The 25,733-nt window shown below is 34.1% G+C and overlaps 2 protein-coding genes across 3 annotated transcripts; one reads left to right on the forward strand and one right to left on the reverse strand.

Annotated features, from left to right (window-relative positions):
- The first annotated feature begins 9,190 nt into the window (after positions 1 to 9,190).
- On the forward strand, positions 9,191 to 14,177 carry LOC112503576. 2 transcript variants are annotated; one of them, XM_025107589.1, is made up of 9 exons: positions 9,191 to 9,286; positions 9,736 to 9,812; positions 11,021 to 11,107; positions 11,816 to 11,858; positions 11,951 to 11,978; positions 12,098 to 12,168; positions 12,417 to 12,472; positions 13,040 to 13,207; positions 13,748 to 14,177. In XM_025107589.1, exons 2-9 carry the CDS (start codon positions 9,750 to 9,752, stop codon positions 13,943 to 13,945), a joined length of 714 nt encoding a protein of 237 aa, XP_024963357.1. In that variant the 5' UTR covers positions 9,191 to 9,286; positions 9,736 to 9,749; the 3' UTR covers positions 13,946 to 14,177. The 2 variants fall into 2 exon arrangements, with proteins under 2 accessions (XP_024963357.1, XP_024963358.1); XM_025107590.1 differs by having other exon boundaries at positions 9,205 to 9,286; positions 9,741 to 9,812.
- Positions 14,178 to 15,790: 1,613 nt separating this feature from the next.
- LOC112503571 (arogenate dehydratase/prephenate dehydratase 1, chloroplastic-like) lies at positions 15,791 to 22,489 on the reverse strand. The gene is made up of 11 exons (XM_025107585.1): positions 22,043 to 22,489; positions 20,565 to 20,632; positions 20,201 to 20,293; positions 19,869 to 20,069; positions 19,229 to 19,309; positions 18,489 to 18,584; positions 18,319 to 18,396; positions 17,930 to 18,019; positions 17,772 to 17,839; positions 16,910 to 16,991; positions 15,791 to 16,117 (listed from the first exon to the last, which is right to left on the reverse strand). The coding sequence occupies exons 1-11, from the start codon at positions 22,350 to 22,352 to the stop codon at positions 16,061 to 16,063; spliced, it is 1,224 nt and encodes a 407-aa protein (XP_024963353.1). The 5' UTR covers positions 22,353 to 22,489; the 3' UTR covers positions 15,791 to 16,060.
- Positions 22,490 to 25,733: the final 3,244 nt, after the last annotated feature.

Below are 25,733 nucleotides of genomic sequence, written 5' to 3' on the forward strand. Positions count from 1 at the left end.
CTTATCAAAGCTCGATTTTTGAATTCGTATAACTAATTGCGGATAAATATAATCAAATAGAGGATAAACATCTTATTTTAAAATATAAAAAATATAAAATACAAGTAAATTATGCAAAAGTACAACTTATCAAAACCTCATAACCTCCCCATGTCTTCCAAATATTAAAAAATAAAATCATTTTTAATTTATAAATTACACTTTATGCTCTTATGATTGGTTATTTAATTTAATTTACATCCATTACTTTTTCATTTTACACTTTTATCATATTAACATAAATAATCGTATATTTGTTGTAGGATAAATGTGTCATCGTTTAAAGGATATGACGATAGAGACAGAGATAGTTATATCAGAGTTATATTAGAAATGAAATATCTCGTAATTATCTACTTGTAACTTATCCATATAAAAAGGGTTTATGATTAATGAGAATTACATATTTCTACTCTCTATTATATTGTTGTTGTTTTTTCAGTTATTCTATAACACGATATCAACACGTAAATTATACTACTTGACAAATGAAAAGGGTATTTGGTCAGGTAGTGCTAACCCGCCAAGTATAAAGTCTGTACGACATAGATAAATCATTTGTCATAAAGTGTAATAAGAATAATTAAGTCATAATGTATAATGATCCCCTTTGGCGGAAGATTTCTCACAATGTCCTGGATTGACCACGAAAAGACTTACTCTCCCGTGATGGATGTTACAACGTTCTGTTAATTAATTAGCCCAGTAGTTCCCGAATGACTGGAAAATGCAGCTCAATGATGTGACTACTACATATCTCTATGGGGATCTAGATACAGAGATATATAAAAGTGTTTGATGACATTACATTACTCAAATCAAGTAACTCTAAACCACATAGTACGTTCGCAATAAAATCGAAACGCGCACTTTATAAATAAAAAACAATCAAGGCGAATGTGGTATACTTGCCTAAGTAAATACTTGATTGGGAAGAGATATAAGAACGATGAATCGTGCCCTTGTGTATTTATAAAGAAAACGAATTCTAGACTTTCAGTCGTAGTTCTATATGTCGATGTTATGAACATAATAGGTACTCTTGATGAAATAAGAGAAACCACAAGTTACTTGAAATCTAAATCTGAGATGAAAGATCTTGGGAAAACTTGGTTTTGTCTAGCTATTTGAGCTAGGACACCGAGTTAATGGAATATTATTCCACCGATCCATATATGTCCAAAAATGATCAGGCGATTTAATATGGACAAAGTGCATTCGGCTAGTACTTATTTTATATAATAATATTATCAAATCCAAAAACATTCAATATTAAACTCATTTTGAAGATATTGACGAAATAATTATAATGATGTAATTTGTTAAGAAAAAAGGAACATATTCTTTTAACGTATTTGAGTTTATACACGATCATGTATGTTAATATGATAAATGTGTAAAATATAAAAACAAAAACGTAAAGGATATAAATTAAATTAAATAATTAATTATAAGGAAATTATCAAATCTCAATCTTTTTGTTTTATTTTTATAATTATATAATTATTATAAATAAATAATCTTTATGTCCATAATAATTTATTTAAAATTAATAACAGCAAAAATGACAAAAAAACCCTCCACGTTTAATAAAATATTTTATGTATTGTATATTTTTATAATTATACAATGACTAGCAAAAAAGTAAATGTTTATATTAATAATAAATTATATTAGAAAAAATTAAAGTTTACATTATTAATTATTTAATACAAATAAATAAAGAAAAAAAGACAAAAAAACAAAAGGAAAAAAAAGAAAAAAAATGATTAACTAGGAAGTACGTTCACCGGTATGATGACGTATATGGTTTTACCATCAATATGATGACGTACATGGTTCCACCATCGGTATGGTGTAGGCATGGGAATGGGACCTACTTTGACGGGAACGGGGATCCCCGAAAGTTAAAAACCGAGGATGGGGACGAGTAACGTGGTCCCCACCACGTCCCGTTCCTGAATATTAAATATATTATTTATAAAAAAAATAGATTTAATATTTTTTAGATTTAGTATTTTGACATTTCTTTTTATATGCATTTTTTTTGAGTTGTCTTGCTTTCTTTTAGATAAAAAAACGTTGAAAGCCGAAAGTATTTGATCAAACAATTACGTATCATGTTACGATTTTATTCACATATGAATACTTGGGACTTTATAAAACAAGATTTTGAAAATATGTGAGATTTAAAAATAAATCATTATTGATCGAGCGTGGTGCTTAACACGTTTGATTTAAAATATCCGAGAAAAAGATTCCCTGATTCCTGGTTCCCCGTGGGGACGGAGATGAGAATGTGATCATATTCCACGATGAGGACGGGTACGAAGATTGGGATCAGGGACAGGGATGGGGATTGGGGTCCTCGCCACATTCCCATGCCTGGTATGGTGATGTACGTCCAAAGGAAAGAGGAAGAACTTTTATTGACGAAGAACAACCAAACGTCAAATAGAAATTACAAACCGAACATTAAATTGTGTATAATCTCTCTCAATATTTTCTCTGCTCAAACTAGGGATTTTAAGCTCTCAATTTCGTTCTCTATCATGATGGAACTAAAAGATTTATTTATACTAACCCATAGGTGGAATTCCCATTTGATCCCAATACCAAAACTGATGTGGCGTTTGTTTTTTAAGACGTGTTGAAATCTGAATTCACTTCTGATTTTTAAGAGGTGATGCTGAAATCTGAATCAGTTAGACTGTTTGTTTTTTGTGTCTGAAGTTTGAAAATGAGAGATCGAGAGTTGATATGGATCGACAGTTGACAAAGTTAGGAGATGAGAAATCGAGACAGAAGAGTTGATCTAGAGAAATTGAGCGCAAAGAGATCAGAGTAGGTAGGCGGCAATTTGAAATAAGAGGTAATAAGAGGTTTCGCAACCACTTAAATTTTCAGACCTAATAAGAGCTTTTAAGCTCTTAATTGAAAAAAAAAACAAACACACTGAATCCTCTTATGTCTGATCGATTCAGACTTAAGAGGACATTAAGAGCTTTTTTATTAAAAACAAACAGCCCCTAAAAAAATCATCCTTATCGTCTCGCGCACGATTAAGACGAATTATAAGGTGCAGCCGTGTCAAAACATCTGAAAGTTTCTGTTTGCAAAATAACGATACGCATGACCGTGCTAGATCATAAGTTGCGCCCGTGTCAAAACACCCAAAAGTTTTTGTTTGCAAAATTACGTTACACACACCCATGTGTGAATATAATATGATACCATGTCAGAAACTCCTGAATTTTCTATTTTGCATAACGTTTTTTTGTATCAGTGTTTTTAACATTAATGATACATTCACACTCATCATCACCATCACCACCACCACCATCATCATCATCATTATTATATAAGCATTAGTATTATAATTTTATTGTGAGGGTGTTTGAGATTGCTTATTTGAAACAACTTATGTTTTTATATAAAAGTGTTTATCAACTTATTATAAGTTAGTAAGATTTAACTTCTTTAAAAACTTCTTATTACCGGTTTGGCACCCGTATAAACTGTTTATCCAAACACTCAAAAGTGTTTATTACCGATACCCAGGGGCGGATCTACCTTGTAAAAGGTGGGGGGAAAGGCCCCCATTAAAAAATTAAAAAAATAAATTTTCTAAGGGTAAAAGTTGTTTTTTTTACTTTCTACCATGGTTTTCCTCCGTAATTTCTTGTTAGGCCCCCACCAACTACAGAAGTATCTTGAAATCAACCAAAAAACTGAAAAATTCCTCGAAATTGATAAAAAAAACCCTTAAAAAATCCCTCGAAATAATCCAAAAAACTTCAAAAATCTCTTGGAATGGTGGAATAAGGCTAAAAACACATTGGACGACTTTGTGGGCATTTAAGCTACCTTAAAGATGCCCCCACTAGACCAAAATCCTGGATCCGCCACTGCCGATACCACACCAGAATAAGTCAATAAGTTGTTTTTATAAGCAATCTCAAACACCCCCTGTATTTATATTAATATTTTAAATTTGTATAAATTAAAAGTTATTTTTATGAAGAATAATTTGTTTAATAATGAATAAGTTATTTGCAGCGTGCTAGTTTTATTTTTATCACAGACATGGTTCTTCCTTATAACATCGTTAAATAAAGTGCGTTAGTTTTAAGGATCTTAAGCTGGATGAAAATTTAAATTGTTTTGATTAATTATATATCTACATTTGGGGTTGTTTGTTTACCTTTTAATAGTTTCATTAAGAGACATCTTTTGAATCGTTAAGAGGTGAATGATTTTGTATCTTAGGTCTCCTTTAACCATTCAGCACCCTAATTTGAATAATTATCCAACAATTATATTTCAATTTGCACTATATTATAAGGGTCTCTTAATTATTTTGACCACTTAATCATTTTGTACCAAACCATTCAACAATTGTCAAACAGCTTTACAACTGTTACATAATCATCCTTTACCCAAACCTTATTAAAACTCTGCACTATGTAGATAACCTACTCATTTTATTAAAGAATATGTAGTGTAAAAGTAAGGTGATATTTATTTTTTAAGAGGTGTTAAAGTCTGAAGTTTTATTTCACTTTTGATTTATAAGAGGTGGTGGTGATGTATGAAATCTAAATCAATAAGACTGTTTGTTTTTGTAAAGTGATAAATGTTTGAATTCGTTTAAATTGTCTATTTTACTCATAAAAATTATATTGAATTTATAAATAAAATTTATACAATTTCACATATTTATTCATCATCATCATGAATTTTACATCTAAATTATATAATTAACATTTATTTAAACGATTAAAATCCTATTAAAATACATCAATTGACGGACGTGAGGATTTGATTTGGTAAAGATTGACTGAGAGAAATGATCGATTAAGGTTAATCGATTGAGAAATATCGTTGTTAAAGGTTTGAAAAATAATAAGAGACAAATAAAAAGTTGGTTTACCTCTTACCAAATAAGAGAACAATAAGACATAAGTGTCTTTGAAAAATTGAAAAAAATAAACAAACAGTCTGAATGACCTTACCTCTTAACGAATCAGACATAAGAGACTAACAAGAACTTTTTTCTATAAAAACAAACAAAGTCTGAGAAATCTGCATTATACATCCACTTATTATTGTCATCATTATCTTTATTCTTTTTATTTTTCGTAAATGTTTGTGTCAGCTTACGAGTAGGATCTTAGAAAACAACCATAAACAAGACTTGAATCGGATCTCCAAAAACTGAAGACTTATCAGCAGTCGAGCTAACCAGATAAAATTATATCTATCAGATGATTATTATATTTTGGGTTTCAAGAATGATAATTCCACTTGTTTTTTAGGCCAACAAACGTAGGCACTAAAAAAGTCAGTCCATGACGTTATTAATAACTAATAACTGGAATCATCATTGAAACATTGACCATAATCAGTTATTATATATATTATAACGGACAAGCAGCTGAGGAATTGAATCATAAATCTTTTGAAATCTTGTTTTTAGTTTGTATAATGTTTTAAATTCGATATTTGCTAGATGTTTATCAAGATCATATTTGTTTATTAAAAGACATAAGAAATGGGCCACAACGTTGGTTTTCGAAGCCACAAGAGTGGTGTCTGATTGGTTTTGAGCTTGAGCTTCAAAGGTTAAAAGTGTCTGAAGATTCCAGGTCCAAACCCAAAGAGGAATAAAAATCCCCTTATGGTCACGGAGGTTCAAATACGGTGACTCCAGGTTATCCGTAAAGCAGATGGTTGTCCTGGAATTAATCGGCTTGCATAGCGAGTTAGATGAAGGGAATAAAAGAAAAAGATATAATTTTGTATGTTTTTGAGCACGAAAGGAAAAAAAAAATGTCATTTTTATAAATATATCATTTGAAAATATATCATTTTCTCTTATGGTTTTTTGTTTTCTTGAAGTTGTGATTGGAAAAAAAACCATCTCGTCAAACTATGAAATTCCCTCAAGATCGAAAAACTACATTGCATGAAAAAATAATGTAATTTAACTTGATTCCTATTTTTTTTAGTGACGTACTTTCAAAACTTTCATTTTGGTACATAATATGTAAAGTTTTAAACATTTAAATATCCGGATAACCGGTTGAAGCATTAACCAGTAACCATGTTGATGTGACGAGTGATGAGATGAAAATGGATTGAATAGCAAATAATATTGAGTTAGATACCACATCACTCGTCACATTAGCATGGTAACCGGTTAATGATTCAACCGGTTACCCGAGTACTTAAATATTTAAAACGTTACATCTTAGATACCAAAATGAAAGTTTTGAAAGTACGTTACCCAAAGTAAAAATCAAGTTAAAATACGTTACTTTTTCATGCAATTTCCCCGAAAATATATAACTTTGTCATATTAGGTACATATTGCGTCAAATCTATATGGATAATATTTTATATGTTTCCAACCTAAGCAGCTTTGTTTTTCAAAAAAACAAACAAAGCCTTAATAAACAATGTATTTGAAAGAAATATTAGAAGTAATCCCATTGAGGTGAGTTTTCATTAATTAAAAGCTGATACGATTTGAAAAATCTGGTATTTTAGTTCTTATGATTAAGACAAATTAAGACATTTTAAATTTGAATGATTTAGTAAAAAACAGATACTAAGGTGGCGTTTGTTTTTTAAGAGGTGCTTAAGTCTGAAGTCTGAATTCACTTCTGAATTTTAAGAGGTGGTGCTGAAGTCTGAAATCTGAATCAGTCAGACTGTTTGTTTTTACGTCTGAAATCTGAATCATTGAAATATAGGCTTTCTTTGCAAGCATTGGAAGCTCTAAAAGCAATTAAGAGGTTTTAAGTGAAAATGTTACCTCTAAATAATTCAGACATAATCAGAGCTTTTAAGCTCTTAATTGAAAAAAAAAAACAAACACACTTAATACCCTAAGGTCTGACCGATTCAGACATAAGAGGGTATTAAGTGCTTTTTAGGTAAAAACAAACAGGGCCTAAATCCACATCTAAAATAAAAATAAAAATAAAAATAAAAAAGAGAATGAATTTGTTTTTTTTAAATTATTTTACAATCAACATAATAAGAAGACAAATTAGAATAAATCAATATATTTAAATGACGAATAATAATAAGAATAATCTCAATTAAATACAGCGTGCACCGCACGTTATTCTTCCCTAGTTCTAATTAAAAAGGGTATTGATATCTTTTAATTAAGGTCCTTATCCATAACCGATTATCCATCCCAATCAAACTGGGTGTTTGATTTGTTTTCCTAGGTAACTTGATTATTCGTATCTAATCTCATAAGAAACATACTAGATGAATATTATTATAATCACATGTGAATGTTGACAACTACATGTATAAAATTTATTGGTTATTATAAACTCACTTCTTTAATATCACATACGATAACGTATTATAAATTATTACTTGTTAATCACATGTGATTATTTTTATATATAAGATAATGTAGTAGATGTGAATGTTTATCATTTGTTATGATTGACATGATATTCATAAAATATATAACATATGGAATGGTTCTATATCTTCATCCACATTGCCATCAAGAAACAAGTTATCCATGTTTTTGCATCAAAGTCTACAGTTGCATAGTATCTCATCGTATCTACACCAAATTCCTCATCTATCCCATTCACGTCAAATTCCTCATATGTGATGTAATCACCATCCTGACTATCACTTGGTTCCTGTTGATCTTCATCTACTTGTAGCTCTGTTTCATCACCCCAAAATGGATCAAAGTCATCAAACCCAGCCGTTGTCTCTGCTTGACCCACCCTCCCCCTATATCTGCCTGACCTACCCTATCCCCTGTCTTTGCTTGACCCAACCTATCCTCTGTCTCTGCTTCTATATTCATTTTTGTTTCAACCAAACTAGGACATGCCTCTACTTGATCATCTACTTATACATGAAAGTTTTATAGTTATTATGGTCAAATAAGATCCATTTACTCTTAAACAAACAAAACGAATGAACAAACCCTATTTTGTGTACCATGAAGATTTGACAACAAACTACCACCATCATACAAACATCAAGAAGTCATTTACAAACCAAACCCATTAACAAACTATAACCAAAATATATATATATTTTTTTGAATTTGTGCTTCACCAACAGTAAAAGGAAAACCATTTATGCTAATCATAAACTTCATATGGATCAAATGCATCAATGGTGGTTCAAATGCGGTGACTCTGGGCTATCTACGAAGTAGGTGGTCGTACTGGGATTAGTCGGCTTGCATAGCGGGTTGGATATCTAGGTTAATAAAAAAAACTTGATGTTGGACCCATGTGTGTAAAACCAAGTTTTCGGGAGCATGTGTTGGGGAAGATGAAGAGGGTAAACAATAGGGACGAGAATGAAAGATCAAGGGTCTTGGTAGGTTATATGGAGTTCCATCTGATTAAAAGCGGAGGGAAACCTTAAAAAGACAACTTTGCCCTCATCAATTATGAGGTTAATGGGGACCAAATCCAAACAAATTGGAATTACATGGACCAATGTGTTACAAAAATGCAAACTCTAGGGATATCTTGGAATAAACAAATTATGCAGAGCAAATCCAAACAAATTGGAAATACATATACCAAATATATAATTTACTCTCTCTCTCTCTCTCACACACACACACACATATAGAGAGAGATGTGCAAGATAAAAGGAAAAGACAATCAATTTGCAAGAAGACGAAAAGTTTCAAGATCAAATATAATTATAGAGAAAAATCACATATGATACAACATTTTCAAAAGGACGTGGGCGATTTGGCCAACGCAACATGTTCGTATCATATGTGGTTAGGTGTTTTATATCAAATGTGATCTTCAAATTTCTCGCATTATCGTAAATTGACCGTCTTCTCGTTTGAACACACCTATATATGTATATCTGTGCGTCTGTATGCATGTATATGATACAAACCACAAATCAAATACAAACTCATTAAACGTTACAAATCGTGAAAACTAGTTTTTATGTATTATTTGATAAATAAAACACCAAATGTGAAAACCAACCAAAACCATCCCATAAATTTGCTTTTAAGCCATGATACAAAAAGGAAAAACACGTGGCTGATTGTGAATCGTTAGATGCATCAAACGGGTGAGATACATCCATATATAAGATATACAGGTCCTTCTCTTTCATCCTTGGAATGATTCCTTTTTCTTCTGTGCTGAAAGAGCAGAATAAATCGTAGACCCACCCAATTAATCTTCAGTTCTTCATCGCATTTAATCAGGTAAAACTCTCCAAAGCACAATTGATCGCTTCTTTCCTGTTGACGCTTTTAGTTTTCTTTAATCGAATCTAGGTCATAATTGCAAACATCATTGTAAAAATCCGTCATATTCGTCTTTCTTTTATCGTTTATCTAGCTCTGTAGCTCTTCTGATTGCATAAAATCGTATGTAAAAATTCAATTTGATAATTGATCGGTTTTATGAACCCCATTTCAAAACAAAGGATATTCTAGACAATTGGTTTTACAAACCCTAGATTAGTACTTCTAAATACAAATTTGATCTGGGACTTGCTTCGAATTGTGTTTGCAAACATTTTCCGTAAGATGTGTTTTATAAGATTTCATTTGATTTTCATTTTTTTCTAACAAATTGCTTAGAATCACCAAAGATTTGAAGTTGAAAAGTTAAAGCTTCATGTTGGTTATGTATGTTTCGTATTATGTAGGGAAGACTACAAGGATGATGAGTGCAACCATCAGGCGGAAAGCTTTGTCTCTGTGCTCATCTGCGCTGGCAAATAATGTATGTATGCTTGATCGTTTCTTCAAATGGAGGATGATTTCATTCTTTTTCTTCACTTCTTCAAGACAATCTTTCACCTTTTTTTAACTTGCATGAACTTTTTATATCCTGTTTTGGCTTTTGATTTGGTTCAATAGAGTAATAATGGTTAAAAAGAAAGATGATGGTAGTATACTAGGGGCATACTCCAAGATTTGCACATATTATCTCAAGTAATCTCTCTAATACTTGAATCATGGTTAAGAACAGTGAGGTCAGATTGTCTAGTTGGAGTTTGTCACTTTTAGACCATACATAGCGTGCATTGTTCGATGTGAATGTCTATTTGCAAACAGGGTGGAGCCAGGATTTAAGTTTAGCAGGGCTTCATTCAAACTTCATCTCGCACTTCAGACTCGTAATCCATAGTTCTAATTTGTAATCCAACCTCTGTGGAAGTTTGGTTAAGCTGATTTCTCTAAATGCACAATTGTTTTCCTCTTTGTTAAACACTTATACATAACGATTAATCATAAAAAACAAATTTTAAGTGATTAATCAATATAAAACACAACAATAGGGATCAATGAAACAATTGAAAACCTAAGAAATCAATTTACAGTCACATGAATCACAAATGGTCAACAAGAGAAATTAAAATAAGCCAGGTATACGGGCTAGAGCCGAGAATCACTTTATAAAAATTCTGGTAAAAACATTTGTGATCTGTTCTGATTTTTGATATAATATTTTTTTATCGTCAAATGTTTGGAAACAAAATGAAAATGCTAGACAATGTAAATCTTAAATATAAAAAAGAAAATTACTCATAAAATACAATAAAAGATGAAAAAGAACAGGAATAATATAAGAAAAAACCACATAAAGGATTGAACCCATGACTGCTTGTTTGTTATAATCACGTCCTACCAACTATCAAGTAAGATATATTGATTTATGTTGGGTTTTGTATATGCTCAACTCTGCTGATTCTTTTTGGGATGTTTTCGCGCATGCGCATATATATATATATATACATATACATATATATATATATACACACATATATATATATATACACACACATATATATATATACACACACATATATATATATACACACATATATATATATATGATGTGTATGCTTATGTAATATATATTTGCGTGGCCTGTGTGCATAATTGACCTGTTTGTGCTCCAATATAATCAGTTTAAGTTGTTAATAGGGCATTGTACAATCATTGGAGAGGGTCCAACCTGCATTAGCAGGATCTGCAGCACCAGGATATATTGCTGGTATCCCGATGTTTGAGGTAGTTCAATTATCAGTTTTTTATTTGCTAGTGCTTATGTTTATTATGATCAAAATGTATGGCTCTGAATTCTGGCCTTCCCTTTTGAAGTGAGTAGCAAAAAAGGTCATTGTCATACTGATGACTTATATCTTGTACCATTTCATGAGAAATGTTAAACCTTTTCTCCAAGTATTTAGTTAAGAAGGCCAATGTCATACTGATGACTTGTAACTTGTACCATTTTATGCGAAAAATCTAACCTTTTCACTGAGTACTGAACGTACTGCTCTGCAAATGCTAAATTGATATGGGTTTTAACTTTCAGGGAAGTTTACAAAGTCAATTGACTTTTACAGCATGCCCTACAACTAGGGTTATATTAGTGGTAATTGCAGCTAAATATGCGTCTGCTTTTGCATTTCTACTTTGTGTAAAAGTCAAAATGCTAATCCATTAGGAGGCTTGACATTGCTGTTTTTTGGGTGCTTCTATGTTGTTGCATATCAAGTCACTTGGTGCCTTGAGGCTTAACCCTCTTTATGCGTCTGCGTGCATGTCTATATCTGTATATTTATATAGACATTGTGCTCATCTAGATAGATGTTTTGACTTCAGAAGTAGTATTTGTTAAATCTATATATGTACATAGATTTTTGGATCTATTGTGGACCTTACGAGGTCTAAGACCTATAAAATTACTTGTTGATATCATGTGCAATTTACTAGGCATTTGGAAGGGGATCAAAACTAATACCGGAATTTCATCAAGGTATGCTTACTTCCACATAACTGTCCATTTTCCACTCTGAAAAATTACAAATATGTTAACATATTGAAAATATATGACTTGTACGTTTACAGGTGCCCCTGTATATTCAAAGTCGATGAGGTAAAATATACTCTCTCCTTCAGCAACACAAAACTGAAGGATATATTTATTTCATTGTTCATTTTTCTTTTTGAACTAGCACTCAACTAACCTTTTTTTACAATGATCCTGTGGCACAGGGATGTTGCATCGTCGCTTAAAGCAGATTTTCCGACCCAGAAGTGGATTAGATCGTTTTCTTCATATAGTGGTATGCTCTTGATTGTCTCAACAATACTCATCATGACCTGTGCAAGTTTATGAAAATTTATATTCAAGTTCAACGTAATTTTGTTGGTGTCAGTTGCCCCTTTTAATGGAGATCCATTACTGATTACATTCTTGACAGAATATTTTTTTGAAGAGTTGGTGTTTTTACAATCAAACTTCTTTTGTTCAGTTTGTGTGATCAATTTCTGTAAGTTTTTTGACACTCTTCGTGCAATTATCTGGGAACAGAACCTGCTGTTCGTGGTGATATCAATGAACCAATTGCCCAAATTCAAACCAATAAGGTAATTAATTTTATATCATGTCCAGCATCTTTGTGATCAGATGCATTTTCATTATTCATGATTTTCATTAATCATGTGTGTGTTGCAAAACCTGAAGCTGGTGTTATTATGGAAGTAAGACTGTCTGGAGGAATGATAGTTGTAGTTCAAAATGCTTATACTTCCTTAGGGGCAAGTTCACTTGAGAAAAGTAAATATCTTGAGAACCGTGAGAACCAACTATTAATGAATTACTCATGATGAATATCCTGGTAGATATTCATGATGAATATCCTGGTAGACATTCATGATGAATATCATGAATAATGAAAATGCATGATATTCATGAATATTTAGGTATATTCATCATGAATCGTTGGAGGTTCTCAAAATATTTACGGTTTTTAAATGAACTTTCTCTTACTTTCTTGATCCCCCTTGTCTTTGGCTTGCAGTCAAAACAGACAAGATAAGAATTGACTAGTTTTCCCGATTTCAAAAAAAAAAGTGATGACCATTAACTAGGTTTAAGTATAGAAGTACTAGAATATCATACAAAGTGGGTGTTAAAAATGTGTTTTCTTGAAGGGTATTGCAGCTCCAGTCATTCAAGATGCTGTGAAAATGAACATTGCTGAAATACAGAAGACATTCAACAGCTCAACCAAAAAGGCACACAATCGCCCTGCATATTTCACCGTATCTGGTGCTGCGATCGGAAGTACTTTAAGTACTCCCATTGTAAATGCTCCACAGGTAGGGTGCCTGCCTAAACTTTTGTGTTTGAATTACTGAACTGAATGCTCAGCCATTTTTATCGAGTTGTAGCTCTACTTTGTCAACCGATGATTGCTTGCCAAGTCCAATCAGTTACATGCAAAATTTGACAGAATCGGGCTATATACGTGTAGAACAGTATGATACACTTCCTCCATCACATGAAATTTGCAGGGTTTGACTTGGTAAGAAGGAGAGTTAAGGTGAGAAGCGTAAGAAGGGATCTCTACCCTTGGATGCATATTAGGATGAGATGCACCGAGATGCATCTGATCAAACCCATATCAAGTGCGATTCATGGGTGGGTTTGAGATTGAAGGTGATCAAGGGTCCAGATCCCTTCTTATGCTTCTCACCTTAAACATTCCTTCTCACACGATCCTTCGCCTTCTCCTAAAACCCTGAAAAACAATTCTTTTTTATAAATATGGATTATGGAGACTCTTTTATATGTTTGTATTTTATGATCCAGTTATGTGTTCTTGAAGATTTTGAACTAATCTCTTTTAATGATTGTAGGCGGCTAAACTGGGCATGGGTTCAACGGTCTCTTCAACTTTCCTACCGAATCTTGCTCTATTCTGGCATATAAATAACGGGATTGAAGAGATTCTGGCAGATTATGTTCATCACGAAATGACTCGCAGCTTGGTGTTGGTGTTAATGAGACTCTTCCTTATAGTTGCAGCAAAGGATGTTTTCGTCGCTACAAATTAAACCAACCCCCTTTCGGTGTCATCCATAGATTTGCAAAAAGGTCGTCTTTTGCTTGAAAAAAAGCCGAATAAAGATTGGTCCTAGAAGTTAAGGACTCTTCTTGGGCTACAATTATCAGTTTTGAGAATTTAGTTGATGGAATGTTTGATTGTTTTATTCTCCATTTCAAGGTTTGCCTTTTGGTTTTCCAGGCTAAGATGCCTTTTATCAGTGGTATTCACATAAACTATCTTTATACGCTCTGAGGTGGAGGTCAGGTATACATGCATCATATTTAGACCCCATTTTTAGGGTACATGTTAGGTTTGTATACATCATATCTGGATCCTATTTCAGGGTAGAGGTCATATCTGTGTACATTATATCTCAAATCTCAAATGCCTCCTTTTGATGTAGAGGTCAGGTACGTGTACATCATATCCCTCTATACCCGGTTTTGGGATAGAGGTTAGATATGTGTACATCATATCCCTGTAAACCCTACCCTTATGTGAGATATACTTGTTTCGTTTGATCAAGCTTGACTTGGTCACTTGGTCTTAGTCGAACTAAAACGTGTTCACTCAACCAGACGGTGACCAAGCCATTTTGACAAGTTAGATCAAATAAGTCTACCGCGACAACCACCTTGACCTAGGTCAAGTTCTATTTAGTCAAATTGACCTTGCTCAAGGCTCGACCTAACTAAGGGGCTATTGACCTAAATGCTTATCCAATAAAATTTAACACTCTAACTTACTTTATCGGGTAAGATTGTAATTCGTCAAAATGGTATTGTATCAAACAATTTACCTGGTAAGTGTCTACTGGGTAAGAGTCGTGTCGACATCCTCACTTACCAGGTACGACTCTCTTTTCTTATCATCGTTTTTACCGGGTAAGATTCTCAATCCTTTCTATGTTAATCTGACAAGGTAAATGACCCGATAAATGTTTGGTATATGGTCCCTAATATATCCTCAACCCATCATACAATAAGCGATAATTTTTAAAAGAAGTGTATTTTTTTTATTAACTTGGATATCCATCCCGCTATGCGATGCGAGCCGACTAATCCTAGTGCGACCATCTGCTTTGCAGATAGCCCGGAGTCACCGCATTTGAACCCCCGTGGTCACAAGGGGATTTTTATTCCTCATTCGATTTGAACCTGGGACCTTCAGGTACTTTTGACTTTTGGAGTCAAGCTCAATCCAATCAGGTACCACCCTTGTGGTTAAAGAAGTGTATTTTTTAACAATCAAAATGTAAGCTCCGTCTGACTTCCGAGTCTTAACTGTCACTTGTATATATTATAGCACAACTTTGACCAAAGTGTCTTTGGTCTAACGGTATGTGAGTCCTTAACCTCCTAAGAGGTCAATGGCTCAAACATCACCAAATGTAAGGAGGGTGTATGAGTTTATTTGTTCTATTTGCCGTATATAAATATTACTTTGAGGAAAGTTTTTGATCATTTTCCGCCTACTCCAAAGATATGATTTTTATGACGTTTTCACAACATTTTCCAGAAAGTGTCCTACATAAACAGTAGCTAGTGTAACAGATTTCACGACACACACAAACAGTGGTTAGAACCTTCCATTGGTTTCCGAGTTAAAGACGTTAAAAGTAGGGCAAATTGCATGAAAAGATAACGTACTTTGTCTTCATTCCTATTTTGGGTAACACTACCTAAGATGTAAAATTTCAACATCTAACATGATCGAACCGGTTACCCAAGTACTTAAATGTTTGGAACTTTACATCTTAGGTACCAAAACGAAAGTTTTTGAAAGTACGTTATCCAAAATAGGAATCAAGGTACGTTACCGGTTGCTTCGTCCCTAAAAAAAAGAAACCTTTGAACCAAATTCATTGTGATTTCAAGAATCCATTGTCACAAAACTGCGACCCAACAATTCCTTGTGCAGAATACACGAAGCAAAATGGATAAAAATGGTTTCGAAACTGTCAACTTTGCTGTGCAACGACCACCTAAAACGCAGGCAACACGAGAAAAACGAATAAAAGAAAGGATTTTATACATCCGATTTTGCCAAAAGCCTCGGCGATCGTCTCTCTTCCATTAATGTTGATAAACGGCATACAAAAAAGGTCAGGCGAAACCGTGATCTATATAGTTGTATCCATCGGGTAGCAACCAAGAACACGGATAAACCTTGCGAATTCCTAAAAAAACATCAAACAGAAGATGTTAACAAATTTTAAGTCTTTGTAGAAGATCGAGGTAGAGGTCATGTTTGCATACATCTTACCCCCTTAGGTGGGACCCCACCTCTAGGACAAACATATTGGGCTCGTTTCGTTTTGTTTGGTTTAGCAAATGATTTTAGTACTAAATATCCTATCTGGAGGTACGGTCTGGGGTGGGATGTAGTCAAACATGTTCTCTACCCTAAAGAGTAGGGCAGCTGTTTCCGTGAAGACTATATTGAACTTTCAGTAGCAAATACATGACTTAAATCATCATTTTAAGATAGTCTTTGACTAATAAGTAAATAACTAAAGTACCCAAACGAATCCAACATATCCCGCGTGGAGGGTAGGATATATGCAGACCTGTCCTCTACCCAAAAGAGTAAGCGCTTACCAAGTCAAATTACCTCACCGGATGAATATGGTACGGACCAAGAATCTTACCCGGTAAAAGCGAGACAAGGACCAAGAGTCTTACCCGGTAAGTGAGAGCGACGACTCTTACCACGGTAAGCGCTTACCGATGTCGTTTTTGGTGTACTAAAATCTTATCCAATAAGTAAACAGTAGTGTTAAATTTTACTGGAAAGCAATTACCGGGTAAGTATTTGGTAAACAGCCCCTAAAACTCTTTACAAGTCAGGAGTTTTTTCTAAAACTTTTCCTAGGAGTAGAGGTAAAGGCATCATACATGCTACCCTCCCCAGACGCCTACTCTGTATGGGTTTCACTGGGTTTGTTTGGTTTATATTACGAAGTACGTACCTGTAGATGTCCAAGAGCATATTGGGCACGAGGTTCAGCCATTGAAGCTTCAAAGTCGATGTAAAATAGGTAGTCAAAGTACCTGCGGAAGTTGGACGTGACACTTTAATATCATTCCATTTGTTGCTATAACTTTCAGCTTCGTAAACAATAGGGGTACACTACAAACAACTGGCTTTATAGGACGTCAAATATGTCTAAATGTCCTAATAAACAACTTTTATAGGACTAAGGGGTTGTTTGGTTGGTTTTCCATTAAGTTCTGTATAGATAAGGCTGTCTGTGTGGATTAAGAGGTATTTGTTTGAGAGGGTTTTTTCATAGATGGAAGGAATGTGTTTTTTAATTGGGATGACAGTTACGGAAAAAAACTTGGCTTTCTACATAAAGCTCCCCACTAGAAGCTTACTGAATAAGCCACTTTCTGAATCATTAAGCCACTCCATACAGTCATGTATAGTGACCGAATAAGTTGTGAGTCCCATTAAGCTCATTAAGCTGCTAACAAACAAGCCCTAAGTTTATAGGACCAAAAAATTCCTATATAAATGTGTTACAATAAGTTGGTAGCATGCTTTTGGGCGTTCTAACAAGTTTTTTAGGGCACTTTTGAGACAAAACGCATATTAATCTTTTTATATGACGATATTTGAAAAAGTGTCTTGTAAAAGATGTGTTTCTATAACACCTCTGAAAAGTGTCATGTGAAGTGTTTTAATAACGTGATCATAACCACATGCACTTAAACTTGGTGGGCTACCGCTTATTCGCTTAGTCAGAGAAAATGTTTGTCGGAAAGACGAGTGTCTTTTGCTGTTTCAACATAAACACGAAGTTCGATTTCGTGAGAAATAACACTCACTTGGCGCTCCCTTTGTTGCTATCGTCAACAATCCGAAGTGGGCGCTTCCTCTGGGGCCGGCTCTCGATCTTTCAAAGGATTTGGAGGCAAAAACGTTATCAAATGCATGTTTCTAGTAAATAAAGCTCGTAAATAAAGGAGCGAAAAAGAGCAATGACCTTTGATAAGTTGATCTCCCTTAGCGCAAACACAGCTAATGCTTTGAATAATACCCCCGGGCCTTCTTCTAACGTAAATACAATGCTCGTCTTCAAACAAAAAATAGAAATAACGTCGGTGTTGTTTATATGCTTCAAGAACTTGGTTTGAAACCAAAGGGCCTTTGGCCTAGTGGTATCGTAGCCCTTGGCCTAGTGGTATCGTAGCCCTTGGCCTTCTAGGAGGTCAGGAGTTCAAACCTCACCATAGGTGAGGAGGGTGTGTGAGTTTATTTGTTGCATTTGCCGTATATAAATGTTATATACTTCAAAAAAAAACTTGGTTTGAAAGGTAAAGGAGCAAAATGCATCAAAACGTTGTAATCAAGTTTTAAAGGAAAGATTTTTACCTTATAGGGCTTGTCGGGTCCCGGGATTATAGGTTCTCTTGCTAGTATTAGAAAACGAGTAACATTATCTAAATCATCCTGAATAAAGAAATAAACCGATAATAGGAGAAAAGCGTTAATTAATGAAACACGAGACACGTATAATTGAAAACGTAAAGATATAATAACACCTGGATTGTCTGCGCTAGAATGTCTAGCCCATAGATTTCCGCAGCTCGAGAACTTGCAACGGCTCCGGTGTCTCGTATGCCTTCAGAGGCTACAATCTATAACAACTCCAAACGTAAATCTCATATATAGAAATGAAACGCAATATTCTAAGGTATCCCACGTAGAGGTAAGGTCTGAGGGGGTATGACGTAAGCAGACTTATGTTTCTGCGATATTTTACTCACTCTGTCCTAAAATAAATGTCCACGATGAAAAGGCATACAGTTTTAGGAATGTGTAATTATTATACCTTTTAATTAATAAAATGACAATTTTACCCTTAATAATAGAGGGAGTAATGAATTTTTCCCTCTCATATTAAGGGTAGCATTGGAAAGTAGGCACTTATTTTTGAAGGTGGACACTTATCTTGGGACAAACTAAGGGGCTCTTTGGTTGGTTTTCCATTAAGTCTTGTATGGATAAAGCTGTCTATGTGGATTAATCTGTCTGTATAGATTGGGAATATTTTTGTTTGGGAAGGTTTTCTCATAGATGGATGGCACATGTTTTTTAATTGGGAGGACATGTTCAAAAAAAACTTGGCTTTCTGCATAAAGCTCCCCCTAGAAACTTACTGAATAAGCCACTTTCTATATCATTAAGCCACTGCCAAACAGTCAAATATAGCTGACAGAATAAGCTGTGGGTCCATTAAGCTGCTACAGACTGCTCCTAACGTAGAAATATAGACACGTACCTGAGCTGCACCAGCAGAATCTTCGGCGCTAACTCTCACAACACCTAACTTGTTTAGTGCGATCTCACATTGATCAAGCGCCTGTAACATTGACATATAGCTTGTAACTTACAGAAGCCGCACTTTCTTTCTTTAATAAAGACAAAAGTGTTCGCTATCTGTTCTAAAATAAATGCAACATTTCCTTTTTGGAAAATATCATTCCAAGATTACCACGTGGCACATTAGCAATCTTACAAAATTTGATCTCATTGATTATGGTCTACAAGATTCTCCTATTTAGTCGGCATTTAAGGGCAGTTTAGACGTTCTACTAAGAGTCAAACATGCTCGCATAACTCCCTAACCTTGCAAGTACTTATTTTGAGATGATCGGAATACACGATAACCTCAAAGTTACAAACTTTTGTTCCAAGATTACTACTTCAGCCCATTAGTAATCTTACAAAATATTGATTTCAACGATAATATTCCCCACAAGATTCACCTATTTTGTCGGTATTAAGGGTAATTTAGACATTCTACTAAGAGTAAAACACGTCCACATAATCACCTATTTTGATAAAACTTGCTATATTAGAGAGCTTCCAAGAAAGAAAACGTTGATGGAAGGAGTAGAAAGTGAACAGGAAATGGTAACCTGAGGGTGGCTTAATACGCGCTTCAGCTCCTCCTTTTTGACCCCGGGCACGCCCAAGAGACAGTGATTAACAACCATCTGCACTTCACCAACAATGTGCAGTCGATGGCGAAGGAGTAAATCATAATTTCGATGAATACTTCCACCTACAGAGTTCTCAATCGGGAGTACGGCTTTATCCACCAACCACAACTCGACAGCCTGATATTTAAAAATCCAATCAAGATTTTCAATCTCACACATACCCAAGAAAAAGGTAACCAAACAAACCCAGTATATCCCACCCGAAGGTAGTATCTTTGGGGGATTTTTTCCGTAAAAAAAGGTGATACCTTGAACACTGATTCAAATTGGTCACACGGGACTGTTTCACATTTTGGGTATGCTTTAAGAGCCGCAGCCTCGCTATATGCACCTGGCAGACCCTATCGTAACCCAAAAGACTGACATGTAAGAACAAAAAAGGGATTCCTTTAATAATACTTCATCCGTCCCAAAATAAGTGTCCACTTTTACAAGTAACGGACTACTTTCCAATTCTACCCTTAATTATGAGATGGAGAAATTCGTTCCTCCCTCTATTAAGGGTAAAATTGTCATTATAGTGTAATTACACATTTCTAAAACTGCATGTCTTTTTCATCGTAGACACTTATTTTCGGATGGAGGGAATACGAAATAATAGTGTATTATTACCTGATAAGCAACTCGGACCTTTGAGCCATCGTTACCAGAAGAGACAAGATCAGTAGCTGATAACGGCTCTGCATTATACACATTTCGTTTATCATACTTCTTTTACTTTCTATAAGTTGTCGTACATTGACTTCGGATGTCAAAAACTACTTCTAATGTTAAAATTGATATGATATAGTTAGGCAAAACCAATAACTACATCAAAAGATACAATAAGCGACATAAATACTAAAAGAATTTGCATTACAACTGCTTTTTTATATATGAATTCGGGATTTAAGGTCAAAAAAGGACAACTAATCCATCTCAACATAGTTAATTCAAGTAAAAACTGCGTGTATATCATTATACGCACGTAGATTGAAGGAAAAAAACAACAACAAAAGTCCTTCACGGCCAACAAGTCCTAAAACGACATCTTGAACTCTGAAATACCAGCCATGAATCAATAGATGAAACTATAAGAGCTAGAAACCGTACTCTCACAAATACTCCCTCCGTCCCAAAATAGATATCCACAATGAAAAAGGCACACAGTTTTAGAAATGTGTAATACTACGCTTTTTAGTTAATTAAATGACAAATTACCCTTAATACTAAAAGCAGTAATGAATTTCTCCATCTTACAGTTATGGGTAGAATTGGAAAGTAGGCGCTTATTTTGGAACTGAGGGAGTAACAAGAAAGGGCATTAAGCAATATCTAGCAAACCATGTTCAAAGTAGATGGTCCAATCCAATAATACCACAAAAGTGTTTCATGTATCGTAAAATTGAAGCACAAAACTACAACAAATCGAGACATATATCCATTAGTAGCATTTTTAGGTGGCTTTACATTTGTATAAAACTAAAAGTCCGAAGATTTTAACAAAAAGAAGTCGTAGACTACAATAGATTAGTGGTGGGATAGATGATCATACACAGAACCTGAATTGCAGGAAACAGAAACAGAACATGGGTGTCGAATAAACGCAGGATCATACACTTTTAAGTTTCTCAAAAATATTTTGTAGCCAAGTTACCATCGATTTCATTCGATCAACTTTTTCAGCTGCTTTTGATTGCAATTTTCTTTGTAAATATGCAAAAAAATGCCAAAGTACCAAGGATCTTGTTTGCATTCTATGACTATAATATTCTTATGGCACTTTTACAATGCAGTAAAAAGGCAGGCACAGGTTCAAACAATCAATCACTGTTTCCAGTAGCAGTCAGATGTGGTTAGTGGTATCTGTCTTGAAAAGTTCAGATTCCATATCAATTTAGAAGATGAAAAGTTAACAATTAAAGCAAAAATGGTAGCTATTTGTGGAATGGCTGGATGAACAAGCAAAGTTCACCACAAAATACCAACAATCTTGAGACAAATTTCCCAATAAAACCGAAACTAATCGAGCTAAAACACCACACTTTCTTAAGATAAAACCAGAAACTTTGAAACACGAAACGAAATCTCTGAAATGCAAGTTGACTTACTTGGTAAAGAATTCAAATCTTTATGAAACCCTTTCGATTCGGTGATCTGGGTGTCTTGAATCCTTTCATCTGTAGAAGTTGAACCCAAATCAGATGGACTCAAAGGCTTGTCATCTTCGACATGGGTTTGTGCCCTTTCGGGTTCAGCCAATTTCAAACCTAAGCATTCCCATTTCCTGAATTTCGAAAGATTAACCCTACAATTGGTGAAAGCAGGCGTTTTCTTCTTGTTTTGAACGAAATCGAAGAGACCCAATTGAGAAAGAGAGTGATTAACACAAACCCAGATTGGTACAGCCTTTAAAGCCATTTCTTTTTGTACCAATCTTCAAGATTCTTAGCAATGTTGCGAAATTGAAGTCTCATTTTCACAGAGGTACTTTTGTGAAACTTGAGGCCGATTCAAACGACATTATCAATTTGGGAATTTGTGTGTACGTATGATGGTTTTGTCTCTCGTACCCTCTTCAGCTGGAGCCTACAAATGGGGTTGAGCTACAAACTACACCTATATATATATATATATATATATATAGAGAGAGAGAGAGAGAGAGAGAGAGATGGGAGACAGAAAAGGGGGGTGGCAGATAAACCTTGGACTCGCGGAGAGGGGAGTAGGTGAGGAGAGAGAGAGAGAGAGAGAGAGAGAGAGAGAGAGGGAGGGAGAGAGATGGCAGCATGTATGCACGTATTATTGTATTTATAGCACGTATATGCGGTGTAATTGAGTTTGTGTCTTGAAGTATTATCCTAAAAAAATAATGCTAAAAAGACAATTATGCCCTTGGTTTATCGGCTGCGATTTAAGGATTGTTCGGTTCGTCTTATGTTGTCGTTCACAACGGCTTCCTTCTCTTCAAGCTTTTAAAAKCAGTCGATTTCATGTGTTTTAGGTTTTCAAAGCAATTCATTAGCAACTATTGTAGTTTGATTCTTGAGTTTGCTCTGTTTTTTCGATTTAATAAACTGAAATATGTTCCGTAAATGTTCGCAGCTCACATAGGGAAAGGAGAGAAGCAGATTGGTCAGCTTCAATTTGTGAACAAGAGTCGCTTTCGAAAGAGAAATGGAGATGTAGATAAACGTGTCAAGATTGAAAGAGAGGGGAGAGTAGAAGGGGAATTGATGGGTGAATAAACAGACGAGTGTATATATGAATCTATAAGTTATTGTCTTACTGAATAAGCTACAAACGAACACCCATGTATGGCTTATAGAATAAGTTATACCAACCATTAAGCCCAATAAGTCGTTACCAAACAGCCCTTGGTATATATCTGTTATAAAACGCTAGAAGTGTATTTGTACGATGAATACGATACATTTATATTTTGTTTCTCTCGATTTTATTTGATGAATTTGTATGGTTTTGAGAGATCGAATGATTATTTTGTTGGTTATAGGTTTTATGCAGTATTTTGTTGTATTAGTAGGGTTCGACGTTTATTTTGTATTTGCACATGTTTGTGAGTCGGTAGTTAGGTTTGGAGTCAATTATAGATTTCGTCTTCTTGTTATATGAAAATTACGGAATTGGGTTCCCAAACGAAATAATTTACAAACATGGTCATTATGGTTTCAGTTACGTCATGGATTAGGTCCTACCTCTAATTTCGTTAACATAGCTCCGTTAAATCATGGTCCTTTTTGATTATTTTACTTTTTATTTTCTTTCTTCTAAAAAGAAATAAATATATAATTTATATAATATAATATATGTGTTATATATAATTATTTACATACCGACACAAAATACACTTCGAGGCTCCCCTTTGCTCTGTCGACAAAGCAGATCGGATTAGATAAAAAGCGGCCCACGACATCATTTGTGGGACTAGAAGATCCTTTTACTGACCAAGTAAAGATCCCAATCAGGGGGTAAGTGAGTCGAGCTTTTAACGAGCTATTCGAGCTCGAACTTAATAATTCTCGATCTCGAGTTGATCTCGAGCACAAAATAGAACTCATTTAACTTAACGGGCCGAGATTCATAACACCAATGTTCGACTCGGCTCGTTCGAAAACTCGATTAAGTTTTTCGAGTCGAGTCATTCGAGCAAACATTTTTTCGAGCCAAACATGCTCACATATTCATAAATCATGTAATAAAAACATAAAAATTATAACCTCGAGCCTATAAACTAGTTAATCGATCATTAGTTCAAGCACATAAACGAGCATCAAACTCGACCTCTCCAAAACATATTCAAGCTCGAGCCCTAAATTGAAAAGTTATTCGAGCTCGAGCTTAATACCTTTTTCGCGCCCAACTCGAATAACCTACTACTCAACTCGACTCGCCTCCTTTATACCTCTACTCCCACTGATCCACACACGATTTAATTCAGTATGGTTGTATGTTTTTTTCCTTAAATGAAATTATTTTCTTTTTTAACTGAAGCAAAACGAAAAAGATCTGGACCAAACCTTTTCGGACCAAACCAGTATTTTACCAGGCAAAATCACCGGGTAATTAGGTCTTCACCTTACCAGATACAAACCATTTGGAATTCATTGACCAGATTTTGATTAGATCAACAGTCGATTCTATATAATTAAAATATGTGAGAATTGATTTTACTTACAGATAAATCGTTGTTTATATGTGACTTTACAAGAGTATTCTAGATACAAGATCGTGACACTATACCCTTCACGTCATACATAGTCTTAATGCCCAAATATTGGAAAACGACGTTTCATGCGTTAGGTGGAAAGAGTTATAATACGCAGTTGCTTTTAGACACTATATACACATAGCTGTATAATAATTATAATTGACTAGTTAAACACTGATAAAAAACATTTGACTATCAATATAATAAATAATAAAATATAGAAATATTTTAAACCTAAACAAATAATATCATAATTTCACACCAACTATGATGGATGAGTAAATAGTTTTAAATTGAAAGCCTATTAAGGAGGTGTTTGAGATTGTTTATAGAAACAACTTATTGATTTATTCCAGTGTGATACAGGTAATAAGCACTTTTGAGTGTTTGGATAAACAACTTATACCGATGCCAAACCGGTAATAAGGAGTTTTTGAAGAAGTTAAAATTTTTCTGACTTATAATAAGTTGATAAGTGCTTTTATAGAAAAACATAAGTTGTTTCAAATAAGCAAATTCCAAACACCCCCTAAATCAAAAAAATGTTAATTTAAAAAAATATGGACAAATATAGTAAAAAGATTTATTTTATAAAATAAAACAAATTTAGTATCTCTCAATAAAAAAAACATGGTTTGAATATAAGATTTACACAAACTTTTCTTTTATCCAAAGTACTTTTGAGCTTGGACTCCAAAGGTCAAAAGTGTCTGCAGGTCCGAGGTTTGAATATAAGGAGGAATAAAAATTTACTTGTAACCACGGAGGTTCAAATGTTGTTCAGGGTGGTCGTCATAGGATTAGTTGGATCGCACAGCGAGTTAGATATTCAGATTAATAATAAAAAAAAGGAGTGCTAATGGCACCCCTTAATAGGGGTGTCAAATGCTTTAGAACTTAAATCTGATTAAAAAACATAAAATGTCAAAATCAATCAAATAATATAATATATTTTATTATTATTACTTTTTATATTAATATACATATCCTATAATTACTAAAAGCGTACTCGCGCAATGCAGCGAGATACATCATGATTTTAATATTTCATTTTATTCTTTATCTCAGTCGAT

The sequence above is a fragment of the Cynara cardunculus genome, unplaced genomic scaffold, assembly GCF_001531365.2.
Source record: "Cynara cardunculus var. scolymus isolate 2C unplaced genomic scaffold, CcrdV1 Un_Scaffold_3297, whole genome shotgun sequence".
In the NCBI taxonomy this organism is placed as follows: Eukaryota; Viridiplantae; Streptophyta; class Magnoliopsida; order Asterales; family Asteraceae; genus Cynara; species Cynara cardunculus.